The following is a 19,952-nucleotide window of genomic DNA, read 5'->3' as shown; positions in this document are numbered from 1 at the left end:
ACAAGGTAACACAGTAAGCTTGACCAGAAAGCTAAAATTCATCATGAACGCTCCATGAACACTAGCCATGTTGCTTTCATTATCACCAGGGTGCCTGTGGAGAGAGAGAGCACTTTGCACAGCACCCGTCGGACCAGGTGAGCTGGCGGGGGTGTTTTTTACCTGGACTCTCTGACCTGGGGCAAGGGTGGGGGCCCGCGGCTTTCGGCTATCTTAGCACCTCCGGGTCGGCAGAGGGCGCCCGCCACCGCCGCGTAAGGGGCACGGGGGGCGGGGGGGCAAGCGGCGGCTGCGGGGCGGGCGGTGGGAGTGGGGGCGGGCCTAGCGCACGGGCCGGGCGGGCAGACGTAGGCCCACGCGTCAGGCCATGCAGGTAGGTGGCCGCCTCTCGTCCCGCACGAACTTCGATCCCAAACCCGGCCCGGCAGCCTCTTGGGCCCAGGCTCAACCTTGCGCTTGCTGACGTGGGGGCTCCGCCCGACCCTAAACAAAACTGAAAGCCAGGCCCCAAGTGACTTTACCTTCCTGGGGTTGCTAAGGAGGGGTCTGCGAGAGACTGCTTTGGGCTGTTCCCTAGAGAACAGGTATTTGGTTCTGGGATGGGATCGCGCGCGCGGCGCAGGCTGGCACAGAGTTAGGGGCCCCATTGCAAGCTCGGAGTTTGGGAACTGACCCGGATTTTCAGCTGGTCGGGCACGTGGGGGCGGGACTTGGGGGGCAGGGCTGAAGCTAGGATGAGGGGGCGGGCCGGCTGAGATGTGCGGTGCGGGGAACGCAGCGGGGGTTGTGACGCTTTGGTTGGCGGATCGAAGCTTTCAGCGGATGGAGGATCCGCCCGGCATCTGCTTCTCTCCCTGGGGCAAGGGGTCTGAGCCTCGGAGCCGTCACTTGGGGTGGAGTGGGGTGGGGTGGGGGCGGGGGATTGGAGGGGCGGGGCGGGGAGTCTCCGGAACTTGGATGATAAGTCAGGGGTTCTAGACCTTGTAGGAGTCTGAGCTCCCGCTCCCTTAGGTGGCCATGAGCGGCAGGGCCCGCAAAGAGGCGGTGCAAGCCGCGGCCCGGGAACTCCTCAAGTTTGTGAACCAGAGCCCCTCTCCTTTCCACGGTAAGTGACCAGGGCAGCCGAGGAGGGCGGCGGGGGGAGGGGGGGGAGCGGGGCCGTGTGCCTCCTAGCGGTTTCCATCGCTATGAGAGCGTTCTTTCCCTCCAGCGGTGGCCGAGTGCCGCAGCCGCCTCCTCCAGGCTGGCTTCCGTGAACTCAAGGAGACGGAGAGCTGGGATATCAAGCCGGAGAGTAAGGTACTAGGGGTGGAGTGGGGGTGGAGAGGCAGGAACCCAGGCTGGGGCTCGAAGTCCTGTGCGCCCGCTGGCTAATCCATCTCCACCCTCCACCCCAGTACTTCCTGACCAGGAATTCCTCCACCATCATCGCTTTTGCTGTGGGAGGCCAGTATGTTCCTGGCAATGGTTTCAGCCTCATCGGGGCCCACACGGACAGCCCCTGCCTCCGGGTAAGGAAGGGGAGCCGTGCTGGGGAGGGGAGGCATGGAGAAGTGCAAGGGAAAAGCCTTATTTCTCCACCCCCCACCCCCCACCCCCCGCCCCGGCCGCTGCCTCCACATACACATGGGGCCCTTCTCCACCCCTTAGCTTGTGAAAGTCTGTCTCACCTCCACATCCCATGTTGTGTGGCCTCTGACTCCCATTGTCCCACTCAGGTGAAACGGCGGTCTCGCCGCAGCCAGGTGGGCTTCCAGCAGGTTGGTGTGGAGACCTACGGTGGTGGGATCTGGAGCACTTGGTTTGACCGTGACCTGACCTTGGCTGGACGTGTCATTGTCAAGGTGGGAACTGAGCTGGGACCTAGGAGGCCCTCAGCTTTAACTGCCTGAAGATTGACTGTCACCTTCCTTCAGGGAACCTCTGGAGAACCTCCCGGGGAAGGGGTCAGGGCCAGAGGACCCCCTTTGTTAGTCGGGATGCAGTGGGGGTGTTAGCCAACTGTGATCGGGAGGCACCCTGGCTGACCCCGCCTGTTTGGCCACAGTGCCCTACCTCAGGCCGGCTGGAGCAGCGGCTGGTGCACGTGGACCGGCCCGTTCTTCGCATCCCACACCTGGCCATCCACCTGCAGCGAAATGTCAATGAGAACTTCGGGCCCAACATGGAGATGCACTTGTGAGACTGGGGTGCAGGCTCTGGTGACTGGGAGGGATAGGACGTGGCACCAGGTGATGGAAGGGGCCCTGCCCGGACCTGGGGGATTACACCCTAATGGTGGCCACGATCAGGTTCTACTCTTAGGACCCAGTTGATGTGCGGGGAGCGAGCTGAGAATTAAAGGACCAGGGCAGTTCCCCATCAGGGGCCGCCTGAGCTCAGGGATGCCCCACCCTGCTGTGCCTTCCAGCCCTCCCCACACACCCTCTGTCTCCCCACAGAGTCCCCATTCTTGCCACAGCAGTCCAGGAGGAGCTGGAGAAGGGGACTCCTGAGCCAGGCCCTCTCAATGCTGCAGTAAGAGCCCCCTGGTCAACGGGAGGGGTGAGCAGGGGGAAGGGACTGGCCCCCTGAGAAGGGGAGAGAGGGAGGAGTGGCCCCTCCTCGCAGCATCCTTCTGTCCTGCAGGATGACCGGCACCACTCAGTCCTCATGTCCCTTCTCTGCGCCCATCTGGGGCTGAGCCCGGAGGATATCTTGGAGATGGAGCTGTGTCTCGCGGACACTCAGCCCGCGGTGAGGAACGGCTGCAGAAACTTGTGGCTGGGACCTCTGGGATCCCAGCCTGCCCCATCACGTCCCCTGAAGGACTCGTCGCCACTGTCAGTCCCCGAGTTACTCTCATCTCTGTTTTCCCAGGAGATACCACCCTGCTCTGCCTCCGGGGCAGTGGTTCTCAAAAAGGGCAGGTTTCCCACTGCAGACCTGCCCACTCCCGACTGGGGTGGGTCCTGGGAATCAGCTTTCCCCAGATTCCACAGGAAGCTCCTGCTCTGAGGGAAGAGACCTGGATGTGGTCCCCTCCTCTTGGAACTTGTCTTTGGGTCTGTCCAGGTGCTGACAGTAGGAGATTGCTAAGTGTTTGGACACTCGGCCTTGTTTGAATGTGTGCCAAGTTTCTGGTTCTCACCTGGTTCTCCCCTGTTCGCTCCTTAGCTTTTCTTCTTTTTTCTCATTCAGTGCCTCCCTTTTCCTGTCGCACAGGAACGGGTCAGGAACTGCAGGCCTCCACCCTCCCATCCCTCCAGCCGGCCCCTTCTCCATCCTCCGCTCCCTCTGCCTGGTGCGCGAAGCCATCGTGCTCCAGGCCAGGGTCTGGGGAGGTTGCTCAAGGAAGCAAGGAGACACTCAAGCTCAGGCCCTTGGGAGCAGGGAGAGGAGGGTGAGGCCGGGGGAGAGGTCGAAGGTCAGGCTGACTGTCCTGTCTTTCTAGGTCCTGGGCGGTGCCTATGAGGAGTTCATCTTTGCCCCTCGACTGGACAATCTTCACAGCTGCTTCTGTGCCCTGCAGGTGAGGAGCCGGGGCACCCCCAGGAGAGGTGGGGCATTGGGGTGGGGGGACCGCCTCAAGCCTTGCAGGTCGGGAGAAGGCCGCTGGCCCCCCGGGCCCTCTGCATGGACTGTGGGGAGGGGCTGAATGCTGCGTCCTCCGCATGGCTCCTCTTGGCCGCATCCCTGCACTGGCCCGCGGTGGGGGCTGAGGTGGGCGAGGTCTGAGAGGTTTCTTAGGGCATCAGTGTCTTGTCCTAACCCTGCTCCTGCTGCTTTTCCGTTCAGCCACCTCTGCTTCAGTAGCCTCCACCTCCCTCCGCTCCTGCTCACCTTCCCTGCCAATGGCTGGCGTAAGCCCACCCGGCCGTCTTTGTGCCTTGACATCTCAATGGGTGGTTTTGATGTTCCTGGTCCCCTGGATATTCCCCACCTTCTTCCTACCCTGGTCACTGTCTTCTTTCTCACCCGTCATCCCTGCTCCCCCACATTTGTCCTTTGCTTACACGCCTTTGCACCCCCTCCTGTTCTTAGAGACAGGCTTTGGGCTGTAAGTGAGACCAGAGCCAGACCTGAGACCCATATGCACTTGTGCAGCCGGCCAGCCAGTCGTGTCACCTTGATGGACTCACGTTCACCTCTTTGGACCTCAGTCTCCTCGCCGAGGCCAAATCGGTGTACGTGATCTGCACGGTCCTTCTGGCTTTCCAGGATTCTCAGCCCTTCCCCTCCACTTTACGCATCCTCCTGCTTTTTGCAGGGGGAAGGTGTTGGGGGGAGAACACTTGGGGTTTCTCCCCTCCTGTTGAACAGGTCCCCCGACTGTCCTCCCACCAGGCAACGCCCCTGAGAGCTGCAGGCCGGAGGCAGCCCGAGCCTGCTTCACTTGGGCTGTGACTCCAGGAGGAGGGTGGGCGAGTGTGCGCCTCCAAGGGGTTGGCAGGGAGGGGCAGGCGGGGGGGCTGTTCCGGAAGGAGGAGTGGGGAGGCTGATGCTCCTGTTCCCTCCCCACACCAGGCTTTGATCGATTCCTGCGCAGCCCCTGCCTCCCTGGCAGTGGATCCCCATGTGCGCATGATCGCCCTCTACGACAACGAAGAGGTAGGCGGAGGGCTCTGGGGAGGGTCTCCTCTGGGGGGTCTCCCGCAGCCACTGTGAGCCAGGGCTGTCCTGGCGGCTCCAAAGGTGGGAGAGACACTGCCCGTGCTTCCTCAGTACTCGGAGGGCCCCTCTGCCTCGGTGTGTCTGCTCCTAGCATGACCACGCCTCCCAGGTCTCTCTGGGCGCCACATGGGGAGCTCCTGGAGGACAGGGACTCTGCCCTTTCACCCCCGTCACTCCAGGGCTCAGCACAGGGCGGGTCCCCACCGCACGTGCTTAAGTGAGGGTGCCAGCTTAGACTCGGTGACTGAGCTGCCAAGTTCCCTCCATGTAACCTTGCACATCCGAGTTAGCAGTCCAGGACAGGTCTCTGCCACCCTGAACACATGGCGTCCATCTCAGGGTCCAGGGCGGCTGTTGAGCTCCTGCCTCTGGGTCTCTGCTGAATTAGGAAGGAAGAAAAGGGCAAAGGAGGAGTGTACACCCATTGTCTTCAGGGCATGACCTGTAGACAGCATTCATCACTGCCCGCGTGCCAGCTGAGCACGGCCACGTTCAGCTGCACGGGAAGCGGGACATGTCTTCTTTCGCTGGGTGATCAGATGCTCAGCCACAACTCGGGTGTTCTGTTAGAAAAGGGATCGAGGATAGTTAGCAGCCTCTGTCATGTGCATGAAAGAAGATTGTCCAGTGAGGGGGGCACCTATGCTGAGCCCCAGATGTGAGGGTCGGGGGAGAAGGAAGGGGCCAGTATGGGAAGCCCACGAGGAAGTGCTGTGTCTGCCCCCAAGGTGGCTGAGGGTTAGTTTGGTCCCAGCTCACTGTCAGCGTTTTCACGACGCAGGGTTGAGGACGTGACTGGTAGCACCCCGCATTCCCCACCCACCGACCCAGGGTGGTCCTAGGCCAATCTGGGCAGTGGGCCCCTCCCCCTGGCCTCCAGCTCAGGCCGCCAAGCCCAGGCCCCTGCAGCCCGGTCTCTGCTGTCACCAGGTGGGGTCAGAGAGCGCGCAGGGCGCTCAGTCACTGCTGACGGAGCTGGTGCTGCGGAGGATCTCGGCGTCGCCCCAGCACCTGACAGCCTTCGAGGAAGCCATCCCCAAGTCCTACATGATCAGCGCAGACATGGCCCACGCCGTGCACCCCAACTACCTGTGAGTCTTCAGCGCCAGGCATGTGGTCTTCCCACAGCTGGAGACCCAAGTGTGAGCTGGGCCTTGGCCTCTCCCCTTCCCCTTTCTGCTCATTCTGCCGGGAGGCTCAGTAGGGACTTCCTTGACTACTCCAAGGCCCAGCTGGGTCAGAGTCATGCCTGACCCACCCGAATAGGCTCTATCTACAAACCTATTTCCATCTGTGGCCAGAGGCTCTCCGGAACACTGTGTTTCGTACCGGGTGGGGTGGGGAACAAGGCTGTGATCCATTAGTTATGTCTGCCACGGGAGAGGCAGTGGGTGTTGACAGGCCTGTTTGCCAACGCGGTGGGTCCTTTTCTGTCTCTTACAGGGACAAGCATGAGGAGAACCACCGGCCCTTATTCCACAAGGTGAGGTGCTTCTGCTTCTCCTTAGGGTCTTGGAGGCCTGGCTGGTCCCAGACCCCCCCCTTGTCCCCTTTGGGCCTGTCAGGCCTCTCTGCCTCCCTCCCAGCTCCTGGTTTCCCTCTCCCCAGGGCCCTGTGATCAAGGTGAACAGCAAGCAGCGCTACGCCTCCAACGCAGTTTCAGAGGCTCTCATCCGAGAGGTGGCCCGCAATGTCGGGGTGCCCCTGCAGGTGAGGGTGGGCCCTGCTGGGAGGCGGGATTGGGGGGCACAAGCAGATGGTCCCCTAAGGAGGGGGAGCCTGCTAGACAGTCTTTAGTGGAAGGGGTGCCAGTAGAGGGAGAAGCAGCAGGGTTTGGAAATGGAAGTAGGCAGAGCTGGGATCCGTGCTGATTCTTTTTTTTTTTTTTTTTTTTTTGTCTTTTTAGGGCCGTACCTGCAGCACATGGAGGTTCCCAGGCTAGGGGTCCAGTCAGAGCTGCAGCTGCTGGCCCACACCACAGCCACAGCAATGCCAGATCTGAGTCACATCTGTGACCTACACCACAGCTCACAGCAACGCCGGATCCTTAACCCACTGAGGGAGGCGAGGGATCAAACCCACATCCTCATGGATACTAATCAGGTTCATTACCACTGAGCCACAACTGGAACTCCAGCGCCAATTCTTCTTTGGTGCTGGTCCTGTGACCTTGGACTCGTGTCCTAATTTCTCTGAGCCTCAGTTTCCCCACCTGTAAAATGGGGCTGATAATGATGTCTATTCTTCTGGATTTCTGTGAGAACTAAAGGGACAGTGTGCCCGTGGCACCTCAGGGCACTGCTTTTTGCCACTCAGCATCCTCAGCCACTCTGTGTCTCTCTTACACATCCCGGGGGCTTCCGTAAGGGAAGTTCAGGGCTGGGAAGCCTGGAATTCCAGCTGTTCATTGTCATTCTTGCCTTGGCCATGGCTCATCTGCTCAGAAGGAGAGAGAGGAAACTAGAGATAGATAATATTGAACATTTATTCTATAAGGGTAATTCATATACCAGGTGGCCCAGTGACAGGCACAGCAGGCAGGTCCTGGTGAGTCAGGGCATCCTGGCTCCCAGCCTGGGGCGCTTCTCTGCTGCACTGCCCACCCCGCCCAGGGAGAGCTGAGTTGTTCCACCCTTGGGAAGGCCTTTCTGAGGAGGTGACACTTGAGCTGAGACCTGCCTATGGAGAAGGAGGCAGCTATGAGCGAGTCTGGGGGAATGACATCCCAGCCTGAAGGAACAAGGGCAGAGGCCCCAAGGGGGACAGGAGTGAGCTTGGTGTCCTGGGAGGAAACAGAGCCAGGGGGAGAGCAGGAGGGGGAGGGGAGAAGCATGCCCAAGCCAGTCACACAGGGCCTTCTGGGCCATGGAAGGGGGTTTGGATTTTCTTCGAAGGCAGTGGGAAGATGTTGGGGGATTTTTCTTTAATAACTTAGAGCAGAAGCAGGACATGTGTACTTTAGAAAATATAAATGGAAATGAGAAAATTGAACAGTAATCCCCAGAGGTTTGTGTATAATTTTCCATATTTTTTCTACGTATATATTTAACAAACATTTAATTTTTTTGGCTGCACCCATAACATGCAGAAGTTCCCAGACCACACCACAGCAGTGACAATGCCAGAGCCTTAACCATTAGGCCACTAGGGAACTCCCTTAACACACATTTTTTTTTTTTTAAATGGTATCATTTTGTTTTTTTGTTTTTGTTTTTATCGCTTTTTAGGGCTGCACCCATGGCATGTGGAAGTTCCCAGGCTAGGAGTTGAAAGAGAGCTACAGCTGCCCACCTGTACCACAGCCACAGCAATGCAGGATCCAAGCCCCATCTGCAACCTATACCACAGCTCATGACAACACCGGATCCCTGATCAACTGAGCGAGGCCTGGGATCAAACCCACATCCTTGTGGATACTAGTCGGGGTTATTATCGCTGCACCACAATGGGAACTCTGAAATCATTTTGGATATATTTTTAGTTTCTGCCGGAGGCCAGCTCCGGCGGCCAGGGAGCTTGCGGCGTCAGCGAATGTACAATTACGGAGACAGCCTCTTTGTCCCTTCTTTCAGGGCGCTGGACTGCTCAAACTTTATTGGCAACAGTGGTTGATTATATAGACAGTTTTTTTTTACTACAGATTACATTACAGTGTTAAAAGTATATTGGTTAACTATTACATGGCATAGCAGCTATGCATCCTGTTTTAAGATCTCTATCTTAACTAAACTTAGTGAGTACTTTGAAGAGGCCATAAAACACAAGAATTTGGCATTTACAAACTTTGTAGACTGGTGCTTATCTTCAAAGCGTTATGGCAGGGAGACAGTGTAAGTAAATATAAACCAACTTAATTAAACTAGCTATCACTAAAAGCTTTCAAAATCAAAGACAAAACTCACACCTAGGTTCTTTGGATAAGATATGGCTAACTTCTATGGACCTCATTAAAATCCTAACTCTAAAGTTTACTATATAACTGGTTAATAGATAAACACTATGTTTTAACTAAGTTGGATTTAAATAGGGGGAAAAATCCTTCAGGATGAAATTTTTATTGTTGTAATTTTGTTGTCACAAATCACCACAGGACAGTAAGAATGGGAAATAAGAATAATAAGTAAATAATCAGGAAAGACTGAGAAAAACTGAATAGCAAGTGAATAACAGAAAAGACTAAGTTATCCATGGCACAATCCCCACTCAGCAACACAAAATGGAAATTATTTCCTAGGAAATTTAGTTTTCCACATATGTCAGCAGGCGAGTCTTATTGTCTTCTGTCCTCGGAACTGTGCCGTGCAGGCAGGCATCCCCCTTGTTTAGGAACCTGCCCTGGGAATTGTACCGTTCAGACAGGCCCCTTTTCCTGATTAGGAGCTTGTCCTCAGAACTGCACCGTTCAGGCAGGCCTCTCTTTCTGATTAGGAGACTGCCCTCGGAATTGCACCACTGAGGCAAGCTCCCTTCCTCGGCTCCTTGTATCTTCTTGGCTCCCCGCAAGCTTCCTCTTTTCCATGAGTATTCTCCACCTTTCCAGTTCAGTACATTTTTGTTTTAGTAAGTTCGTATCTCATTTAATACATAGATCATTTTCAGTTCTTCCCAAAATATTCTTTGTCTTTTCTAGGGCTGCTGCCGTGGCATACGGAGGTTCTCAGGCTACAGATCCAATGGGAGCTATAGCCACTGGCCTATGCCACAGCTACAGCAACACCAGATCTGAGCTGCATCTGTGATCTATATCACAGCTCATGGCAACACCAGATCCTTAACCCACCGAGCGAAGCCAGGGATCGAACGCGCAACCTCATGGTTCCTAGTCAGATTGGTTAACCACTGCGCCATGACGGGAACTCCCACCCCCAAAATATTCTTTACAGTTGTTTGTCCCACTTCATTGTCCAGTTCAGGGCCACGTGTTATATCTGGTTGCTCGGTTGCTTCCGTGTCTTTTCACCCAGCGCAGCCGCCCCACCTCCTTTTTCTTTTTTGAAAAATAACCTTGACTTGTTGAAGAAACCAGGCTGATCATCCCATGTGATGTCTCGCTTTCTGGATTTGTCTGGTTGCCTCCTCTTGGTGTCATGGAGCTTGTGCCTCTAGGCCCTGTATTTCCTGTCATCTAGAATTCCTGTCTACAGGCTCGATGGTTCAGGTTAGACACTGTTAGCCAGAAGACATCCTGACTGGTGTGACCTTCGTGTTGCATCAGGCACATGTTATCTGGGGGATTCCCCCTTAATGATAATAGTAAGATTGATCACCAGATTTTGAGGGGGGTGGGTGCCCTCAATCCTTTCACCATATGGAGGTTTTCCTCCTTTGAATAGTAACTTGCATGAGTGATGAGTTCCCCATCAATCAGACAGGTGTCTGGTTTTAACATCAATTGATAATCCTTGCCTAAATCTGCAATTTCATTAGAGTTTGCTGAAAAATTCCCCTTCCCATTCTTGTATTCCTTTCATGTGTATTAGCTGTCCATATTCTTCTGTGAAGTGGAACTTTCCCCCATCAAGTGGGGCTATCTGGTTATTGTGAATTATGGTTCTTATGGGAATAACAGGACAAGTTAGAGTCTTTCCCTTTAGTAACCTTATTTTTTTTTTTTTCTTGCTTTTTAGGCTGCACCTGTGGCACATGAAAGTTCCCAGGTTGGGGGCTGAATCGAAGCTGCTGCTGCCAAGCTGCCAGCCTGTGCCGCAGCCACAGCAATGTGGAATATAAGCCATGTCTGTGACCTACACCAGTTCATGGCAGCACTGGATCCTTAACCTACTAGCAAGGCCAGGGATCGAACCTTCATCCTCATGGATACTAGTTGAATTTGTAACCTGCTGAGCCACAAAGGGAACTCCAATAACCAGTTTTTAAGATGAGGTGTTTTAATGGCTGTCTCAAACACTGACAGATAGGAGGGTTTTTCTTTTCCTTTTCTGATGATCATTATATAGAATCATAGATTTTCTTTTTCTTTTTGGTGGGGGTGGGTGGGGGCATGTCCCGGCAAGTGGAATTTCCCAGACCAGGGATCAAACCTGAGCCACAGCAGCAACCCCAGCTGCTACAGTGACCGTGCCAGATCCTTAACTTGCTGCACCACAGGGGAACTCCAGAATCATAGATTTTCATTGGTTCAGTTTTCATGAGTTCAGTGTGGATCTGGTCCACTGTAATCCTTTCCTCTCCTCAAATTGTCATGACTTTGGCTAGTGGGAGCCCTTTCCACTTAAGTCATGTGTCCTTTGCCATAACTCCGGAAGGTCGTCTTGCTTTTCGGCACAGCCAGAAATTGCAGGCTCGTCTTATTCATTTCTCCTCCCCGACTTGGTAGCTTTTGGTGGATGATGATGTTAGAGACGATGGTCTGGCACCGCGAATGTTCCTTGTTACTGGCAGGGAACACACGTGGGGTCATTTCTATGCATGTGGCTAACAAGAAATAGATGTATTTTAAGCGTCATGAGTTAATACTGTGAGTTTCACTTTTTTAAAAAAGAGCAGTTGTTACTTAGTTCATCTGGTTTTGTAATTCTCTCTTCCCTTACGCAGAAAATCTTGATGTCTGATACCATATTTGGATTTTATTTATTTTTTAACTTTTAGATGAAGAAATCGTTTTTGAGCGGGTGCATTTACAGAACAAGATGACATAAAGAATTAAACCCCTCTGTCCATTCTAGGGGGAAGGAGTTATTTGTGGGAGACATGATGATGGTAGCTGGGACTAGGGTCTTAGAGTGGTAGTAGTTCAGATGGAGAGAATGGGACCAATTCAGAATATACTGCCATTTAGTGTGGACGCTGATTTTATGCGTGTCCCATCCACTCTTCAAGGAGGTTGAAGTGAACAGTCTACCCGGCCCCTTTCAGCCCTGCAGTTATTTTTTATTGATGTACGTATTTATGTCTTTTCAGGGCTGCACTCAAGGCATATGGAGGTTCCCAGGCTAGGGGTCAAATCGGAGCTGCAGCTGCTGACCTGTACCACAGCCACAGCAACGTGGGGTCCCAGCCATGTCTGCAGCCTACACCACAGCTCACAGCAATGCTGGATCCTTAACCCACTGAGCGAGGCCAGGGATTGGACCCACGTCCTCATGGATGCTAGTCGGGTTTGTTAACCACTGAGCAATGGGAACTCCAACCCTGCCATTCTAAGATGACTTCTACCTCGGCCTTAATGAACATACACTTCAAAAAAAAAGACTTCTCTTATGGCGCAGCAGCAGACTAAGGATTTGGCATTTTCACTGTAGCAGCTTGGGTTGCTGCTGCTGTGTGGGTTCAGTCCCTGGCCCGGGAACTTCCATATGCCACAGGCACAGCCAAATAAACCCTTTCACTCATGTTGCTCATGAACCTTTGCTCCTCTCCCCAGGATCTCATGGTCCGGAATGACTCCCCCTGCGGGACCACCATTGGACCTATCTTGGCTTCTCGGCTAGGGCTGCGGGTGCTGGATTTAGGCAGCCCCCAGCTGGCCATGCACTCCATCCGGGAGACAGCCTGCACTTCTGGAGTGCTCCAGACCCTCACTCTCTTCAAGGTGACTCCCCGCCCCCCCATCACCATGGCAGCTGGGCTCCTTCCCCATCTAGTGCCTGGATTGGCTGCTGGGGCAACATCACCATCACTAAGCAGCTGGCCTACGGGATGGGGCTGGTTGTCTTGGTTCTACCATGTAGGAAAAAGAGGGTCCCTATTTTCCTCAAGGCTTAGGAGCCCTGCTCAGCCCCCAGAGGATGTTGAGGGGACAGAGAAGGGATGAGGCATGGGAAGATGGGGCACTTGTCCTGTGTGGGTGAAGCAGTCATGCCTTCCTCTCTTGCTGGGGCCTATGTTGGTATGAGTGGTGCGACGCCCCCAGCTGGTCTCCACTAATTCCAGAGGCCGTGTTCCCTTCTATTTTAGGGCTTCTTTGAGCTGTTCCCTTCTCTGAGCCGGAACCTCCTAGTGGATTGAGGCCTCTCGGAAAGACTTCTCTCGCACTTGAGGTGGGAAGTTCTCAGCTGAGCTGAAGCTGGATTATTAAAGTGGATTTTTCACTGAGACTCATTCTCTTGTGCTTATTTGGAGATTGGAGGGGTGGGGGTTCAGCCTGGCTTAACCCTCTGGAACCAGAACAGATGGGGAGTTGGGTCCCTGTCCAGGTGAAGGAGGCCGCAGCTCCTGGTCACTGGTGGAGGTCTGATTCTATTTATTTTATTTCATTTATTTTATTTTAATTTAATTTTATTCTTTTTAGGGCCACACCTGTGGCATATGGAAGTTGTGGGCTAGGAGTTGAAGAGCTGAAAAAAACCATGGTGGTTTTTTTCTAAGTAGTCGCCAGCCTACACCACAGCCACAGCAATGCCAGATCCAAGCTGCATCTGTGACCTACACTGCACCTTGCAGCAACACGGAATCCTTAACCTACAGATCATGTCCAGGGATTGAACCTGCATTTGTTAGGTTCTTAAGCCACTTAGCTGCAATGGAAACTCCAATGGATTTTTCTTTTTTTAATTAAAAAAAATTTTTTTTAATTACTTTTATTTTTAGAGCTGCATCCCCAGCAGATGGAGGTTCCCAGCTAGGGGTCCGATTGGAGCTACAGCTGCCAGCCTACACCACAGCCACCACAACTCCAGGACCCAAGCCACGTCTGTGATCTATACCACTGCTCACAGCAATGCCGGATCCTTAACCCACTGAGTGAGGCCAGGGATCGAACCCTCAACCTCATGGTTCCTAGTCGGATTCGTTTCTGCTGTGCCATGACGGGAACTCCTATTAGTGTTATTCTTGCTTCATAAAACAATTTTGGAAGTTCTCCTGTTTATTTATTTATGCTCTGAACAATTTACATAGCATTGGGATTATCTGACTTTTGAAAAATTGTAGAATTCCTCTGCAAAATCTCATGGTGATTTTGATGCTGATTTAAGGAAAAGTTCTTTCATAACTTCCTCTATTTTTTGTATGGAAATCGGTGTTTTAAGCTTTCTATCTCTAATGGCACCGATTTTTGTAAATTTTATGCTTTTAGAAATTATTCGTGTTATCTCAATGTTCACATTTATTTGCACAGTTCTCCAAAGCAGTATCTTATTATTAGTTTTCCCCCTTTGGCTAATAACTTCCCCCTATAATTTCTCTCTTTCTTCTCTCTCTCTCTCTCTCCCTCTTCCTTTTCCCCTCCCTTTCTTCTTCCTCTTTTCCTTCCTCCTCGTCCTTCTTTTTCTTGTGTTTGTGCATTCTCCTTTTTTCTTTTAAGCTAGCTAGTAGTTTGCCTACATGGTGGTTTTTTTCTAAGTATCAGCAGGTGTATGCCTTGGTTAGTGTCATGTGTGTTGGGGATAAACACCGAGTGCTGTTGTATCACAATCACCAAGCCTCTCACTGGCCGAGGAAGGCAGTCCTTTGCTGGCAGGGTTTCCCTGGAGGGGGTGCTGCTTCAGAGCTGGACTCCCTAGTGTTGACGGGATAATGGGATTTCAGAACAGCAGAGACCAAGTGACAGCACTTTACCACGAGACTCTGGAGTATTTTCTGTCTCCTGATTACACTGCAAGCATGAGTTAAGAGCATTTTTATTTCCTTCTTTCTCCTTTTGTTGAACTGCACCATTTTTTGGAGGAAAAAAATCCTCCAAATTTTGGATGACCCATAGAGAGGTTTGGACTTAGGCAGCTGCTGCTACCCTATGGGGACTGCAAATATTACTTGGCAGTAGTAAGACGTTGAAGGTGTTTGGAGACGACACTGCAGGTAACCCACCTGTGTCTCTCACTTTTCCCACTTTGGCGCCCTTGACCCCACTTCCAATGGCCAAATAGCTGCATTTCTTTGCCTGCAGGTTTTCTTTTGGTACTTAACTCGTTCTCCACTCCCCTGGCAGTTGGAAATGCTAGGGAACTAATCCTCTCTACCCCAGAGCAGCTCTAAACCATGACTGGCGAGACTTCGTATGTGAAACACCAGCTCCCACTCGTCTTGGGTGGGATACCTCTGAAGTGTGTGGTTTACACCAGCTCCCAGAGTCTCCCCGCAAGATTAAGCTCCAGAATCAAGCCTGATAACACACCCTTCATTAGTCCCCTTCCTTCCTTGTCTCACCGCCCCATACCCCTGCCAGCGTTCTCCTTCACCTCCCAACTAAGCCCCTTGCCCTCAGATTCTTGTCTAGGGTGTGCTTCTAGGGAAACCTGAACTAGGTGAGAATTCCCTTGAGATTGAGACAAAGGCAAGAATGCTCTTCTATTTCAAGAAGGTACTGTAGGTCCCTTCGCTAGGTAATAAAGTGAGAAAAGAAAAAAAGGAGTTCCCGTCATGGCGCAGTGGTTAATGAATCCGACTAGGAATTCATGAGGTTGCAGGTTCGGTCCCCGCCGTTGCTCAGTGGGTTAAGGATCCGGCGTTGCTGTGAGCTGTGGTGTAGGTTGCAGACGTGGCTCGGATCCCACGTTGCTGTGGCTCTGGTGTAGGCCGGAGGCTACAGCTCCGTTTAGACCCCTAGCCTAGGAACCTCCATATGCCTAGGGAGCGGCCCAAGAAATGGCAAAAAGAAAAAAAAAAAGAAAAAAAGAAAAAAAAAAAAAAGAAAAGAAAGAAAGATAAAGGCTAGAAGGGGAGGAATAAGCTTCCTTTTGATATGACTTGTTACATAGAAAAATCCCAAAGATCTATTGTTTGAATTAATAGGAGAGATGCCAAGATAGCTGGCTGAGAAGTCCATATTCAAAATCAGTTCTATTTTTATGTACCGGCAATGAACGGTTCGAAAATGAAATTTTCAAAGATGACTTCTACACACATACAAATCAACTACCTGTGAACAAACAGAAACAAATATGCAGGATCTCTACAGAGAAAATTAAATGAAAGACAGACCTAAAATTCGGAAGATATGTTATTTGCGGATATGGAGCTCCATAATGAAAACATATCGGTTATCCCCCAAATTAATAGATTCAGTGCAATTCTAGTAAAAATGTCAATGCCTTTTCCTCCTCCTTGCTTTTCTTCTTCTTTTGTGGGAGTTGACAAGCTGATTTTTGGCGGGAGGTACTTTTTAGGGCCCACCCACAGCATAAGGATATTCCCAGACTAGTGGTTGAATTGGAGCTGCAGCTGCCAACCTACACCACAGCCACAGCAATGCCAGATCTGCACCTTGTCTGCAACCTGTACCACAGCTCAGGGCAACGCCGAATCCTTAACCCATTGAGCAAGGCCTGGGATTGAACCCTTGTCCTCGTGGATACTAGTCGGATTCATTAGCGCTGAGCCAAGACAGGAACTCCCTGATTCTGTAATATATATGATATACTGTATGGAAATAGTTAAGACATTTTGAAGAAGACAACTGCCTTACTAGTTACCCAAGCTTATTACAAAACTGTAGTAATTAAGACAGCACATTGTTGGTTCAAGGATAGACTGGGAGTTCCCATTGCGGCGCAGCAGAAAACAAATCCAACTAGTATTGAATTTGCAGGTTCAATCCCTGGCCTCCTCAGTGGGTTAAGGATCCGGCGTCGCCATGAGCTGTGGTATAGGTCGAAGGTGTGGCTCGGATCCTGCATTGCTGTGGCTATGGCACAGGCCAGCAGCTGTAGCTCCAATTCGACCCCTAGCCTGGGAACCTCCATATGCCACGAGTGTGGACCTAAAAAAAAAGGATAGACTGACCAGGAGTGCCCACTGTGGCACAAAATGATCAGCAGCCTCTTGTGAGCACTAGAACAAAGGTTCAGTCCCTGGCCTGGCACAGTAAGTTAGGGATCCAGTGTTGCCGCAGTTGCAGCTGCAGTTTAGGTCTTGACTGATGCCTGGCCCAGGGAACTCCATATGCGTCAGGGTGGCCAAAAATGGAAAAAAAAAAAAAAAAAAAAAAAAAAGATGGTCTGACCAATAGAACCAAAAGAGACAACTGAATCTCTGATATTTAATTTGTGGTAAAAGTCACAGTTCTGATGGGGCTTTTCAATAAATTGTGCTGTGAAAATTGGATGTCCATATGGAAAAATGAAATGGGAACCCTACCTCCTACAAAATCAATTACAAGTGGATTTTTTTTTTTTTTGTCTTTTTTTTTGCCATTTCTTGGGCTGCTCCCGTGGCATATGGAGATTCCCAGGCTAGGGGTAGCTGTAGCTGCCGGCCTACGCCAGAGCCACAGCACGGCTGGATCCGAGCCATGTCTGCGAACTACACCACAGCTCACAGCAACGCCGGCTCCTTAACCCACTGAGCAAGGCCAGGGATTGAACATGCAGGTTCAAGGCCAGGGATTGAACCTGCATCTTGGCCAGGGATTAACCAATGAGCCACAACGAGAACTCCTGTGTTTGACTCTTTTAACCCACCAAATGACAATTTCATTTGCTTTAATCTAACACAAATTCAAAGCATGGTAAGTTACCACTACATACCAAATACAATTCCTAAAAACTTAAAATATGGCAATACCCAGTGTTGGTAAGTATGTGGAGCTATGCTGCCACAAGCCAAGGAATTCTAGGAGTCCCCAGAAGGTGTAGGAGGCAAAAAAGTTTACCTCATACAGCCTTTGGAGGGAGCACGGACTGCGAGAATGAATTACTATTGTTTTACACCACTGAGCTCGTGGTGATTTATTGCAGCCACCCTAGGAAGCCAGTACACTATAAGATTGTATCTATACCCTTTCAAAATGTGTACTGAGGAGTTCCCGTCATGGCGCAGTGGTTAACAAATCCGACTAGGAACCATGAGGTTGCGGGTTCGCTCCCTGGCCTTGCTCAGTAGGTTAAGGATCGGGCGTTGCCGTTAGCTGTGGTGTGGGTTGCAGACGCAGCTCGGATCCTGTGCTGCCGTGGCTCTGGTGTAGGTCGGTGGCTACAGCTCTGATTGGACCCCTAGCCTGGAAACCTCCATATGCCACAGGAGCGGCCCTAGAAAAGGCAAAAAAAAAAAAAAAACACCCAAAAACCACAGCTGTGAAATGGGGATGGCATTGATGGGGACCCTCAGGTGTTGCGAAGAGAATTAAAGACAGTATATGAAAAATGCTTGCCAGGGTTTGGGGGATTCCAGGGGAGATTCCCCCTTTTCCCACTAGAGGGCGCCCCAACTTGCTCTGTCTCTCAGACAACTTTGCAGGGATTTCAGCAACTGAGATGCAAGGGTTGCCAGCTTCCCATGGCCTGGGGTTCTGTTAAGATCGAGCATAGACATAGAGCTTGAAGGGCCTGAAGAAATCTACTTCAAAGCTTTCCTGATTTAAAAAATATATACACAGGCTCCGTTTTTTCTAAGAAAATCTTAGGTATGACATGACCTTAATCTTTCCCTTGCCCATCCATCCATATTCATTACATGTAGATACACAAAGTTTTTTCCTTAAATGGGAGAGGAGTACCCAGGGACCCCCTTGTTCAGGCTTCCCCTGGCTCTCCTCTGTGATGCTGAGGAAGTCACTTAGGCAAAAACCTCTCTTTGGCCCCTTGAGTTCTTTGGAGCCCAGATAGAAAATGTCCGATCTAGTAGGCATCCTTCCATCTTAACAGCCGAGAAACTATGTGGACAAGCGTGGGGCAGGACTAGCCCAGGTCTTCTGACTCCCAGCCTTCCCCCTGCCCTGTCCCCACCCTTCCTCGCAAGGACCCCAGTAGAGGATGGTCTGCTTCACAGCTCAGATGCCTGAGGACATCCTGAGGAGGTGACTCGGAACTTTGACCTAAATGACACGAGGAAAGAGCCGGGGGGGGGGGGGGGAGATCTGGAGGAAAAGTCCCCAAGGCAGGGAGAACTGCAAATATAATTGCCCTTAGGTGTGATGATAGGGCTCTCAGGGCAGCAGATCGCCTGGCCTGCAGCGAGCGATGAGCTTGAGATGAGGCCCAGGACTACTCAGGGTTTATAATCTACAGACAGCTTTTGGGTTTTATTCAGAATGTGTTGGGAAATCATCAGGCATTTTAAAGGAAAGGAATAGGAAAATATGATAAACATTTTCTAAAGATATGCTGATGCTGGTAGCAGATAGATAATGAAAAGGACAAGAACAGAAACAAGTAGACTTGTCTGGGGCTGTTGAGTTATCCAGCAGGGATCTGTTTGTATCTTGGACAAAGATCATGCAGCATTGCTGGGAAGCTCCTAGCGGGGCTCCATCTGGAGACGGCCTGCACCTCAGAGGTGCCCCAGCCCCTCACCCCTTTCAAAGACACTGGTCTTCATCCCTGTCACCATGGCAGCCAGGCCTCCTCAGCTTGGATTGGCTGCTGGACCACATCGTTGGTACGGCGACTGACCCCATGATGGGGACTGGTTACCATGGTTCTATCAAGTATGTAAACAAAGAGCTGTCATTCTCCTCCAGTCTCAGGGGACTGACCAGCCTTAAGTCTAATGGAAAATCTCCAGAAGAAGATGGGATTAGAGATGGGGACCAGAGAAGGGCCAGCACTCTGACCGTTCCTGGGTCGTTCCTGGGTCTTGGGTCTTAGGGCTTATTCAGATGGAGATGCTACTGAGCCTTGTTCTGAATTTGGTTGGAGCTGGGGTGGATGAGGGCATGGCCACCCCTGCCTCATTGCATTCATTGAAAATCCCTATTTTCTTCCCATTTCTGGCTGCCTTTGAGCTGTTCCTTACTCTGAGTCACAACCTTGAAACTTATTAAAACCTCACAGAGGAGTTCCCATCATGGTGCAGTGGTTAACGAATCCGACTAGGAACCATGAGGTTGCGGGTTCGGTCCCTGCCCTTGCTCAGTGGGTTAACGATCTGGCGTTGCCGTGAGCTGTGGTGTAGGTTGCAGACGCGGCTCGGATCCCACGTTGTTGTGGCTCTGGCATAGGCCGGTGTCTACAGCTCCGATTCGACCCCTAGCCTGGGAACTTCCATATGCCGCAGGAGCGGCCCAAAGAAATAGCAAAAAGACAAAAAAAAAAAAAAAACCCTCACAGAAAGCCCCCCACCCCCCACAACGACCTTGCTGCTTTCAAGAAGGGCAACTTCAGACTGACCCAAATCTGGATTATTATAGCTGACTTTCAAGCAAACTCTTTCTACAGACTTATTGGAGGCAGGATGGGTGGGGTTTGGACCTGACCGGAGGAGTTTCGAGGTGAGAGAAGTGAGATCTGAACACAGGAACCTTGGGGGTATGGAGAGCAGAGCTCTTGCTTGCCCTGAAGGCCTGGTTTCAGATTCCTTCCTCCTCCCCAGACCGATTCTAAGGCAGGTAAAAGGCAAGGTGGAATCCCAGCTGCCACAGCGGCCATCCCCACCCGCAGCCTTCAGATGTGTCTGGTTTTTTT

At 51.8% G+C, this 19,952-nt stretch overlaps 1 protein-coding gene and 1 non-coding gene across 4 annotated transcripts; one reads left to right on the top strand and one right to left on the bottom strand.

Moving 5' to 3' along the window:
• Positions 318-12,710, top strand: DNPEP (aspartyl aminopeptidase). Of its 3 annotated transcripts, none has more exons than XM_021074523.1 (15): positions 318-584; positions 1,012-1,105; positions 1,211-1,299; positions 1,398-1,511; positions 1,719-1,844; positions 2,048-2,178; positions 2,442-2,517; positions 2,629-2,736; positions 3,434-3,511; positions 4,507-4,590; positions 5,584-5,744; positions 6,097-6,136; positions 6,262-6,363; positions 12,038-12,205; positions 12,571-12,710. In XM_021074523.1, the coding sequence occupies exons 2-15, from the start codon at positions 1,018-1,020 to the stop codon at positions 12,619-12,621; spliced, it is 1,416 nt and encodes a 471-aa protein (XP_020930182.1). In that variant the 5' UTR covers positions 318-584; positions 1,012-1,017; the 3' UTR covers positions 12,622-12,710.
• Positions 4,776-4,844, bottom strand: MIR4334 (microRNA 4334). Its single transcript, NR_037202.1, has one exon. It is a non-coding gene; the product is annotated as a microRNA 4334 (primary transcript).

The sequence above is a fragment of the Sus scrofa genome, chromosome 15 (genome assembly GCF_000003025.6).
Source record: "Sus scrofa isolate TJ Tabasco breed Duroc chromosome 15, Sscrofa11.1, whole genome shotgun sequence".
Classification (NCBI taxonomy): Eukaryota; Metazoa; Chordata; class Mammalia; order Artiodactyla; family Suidae; genus Sus; species Sus scrofa.
The sequence above is the reverse complement of the archived record's forward strand: the minus strand, read 5'-3'. Positions and strand labels throughout refer to the sequence as shown.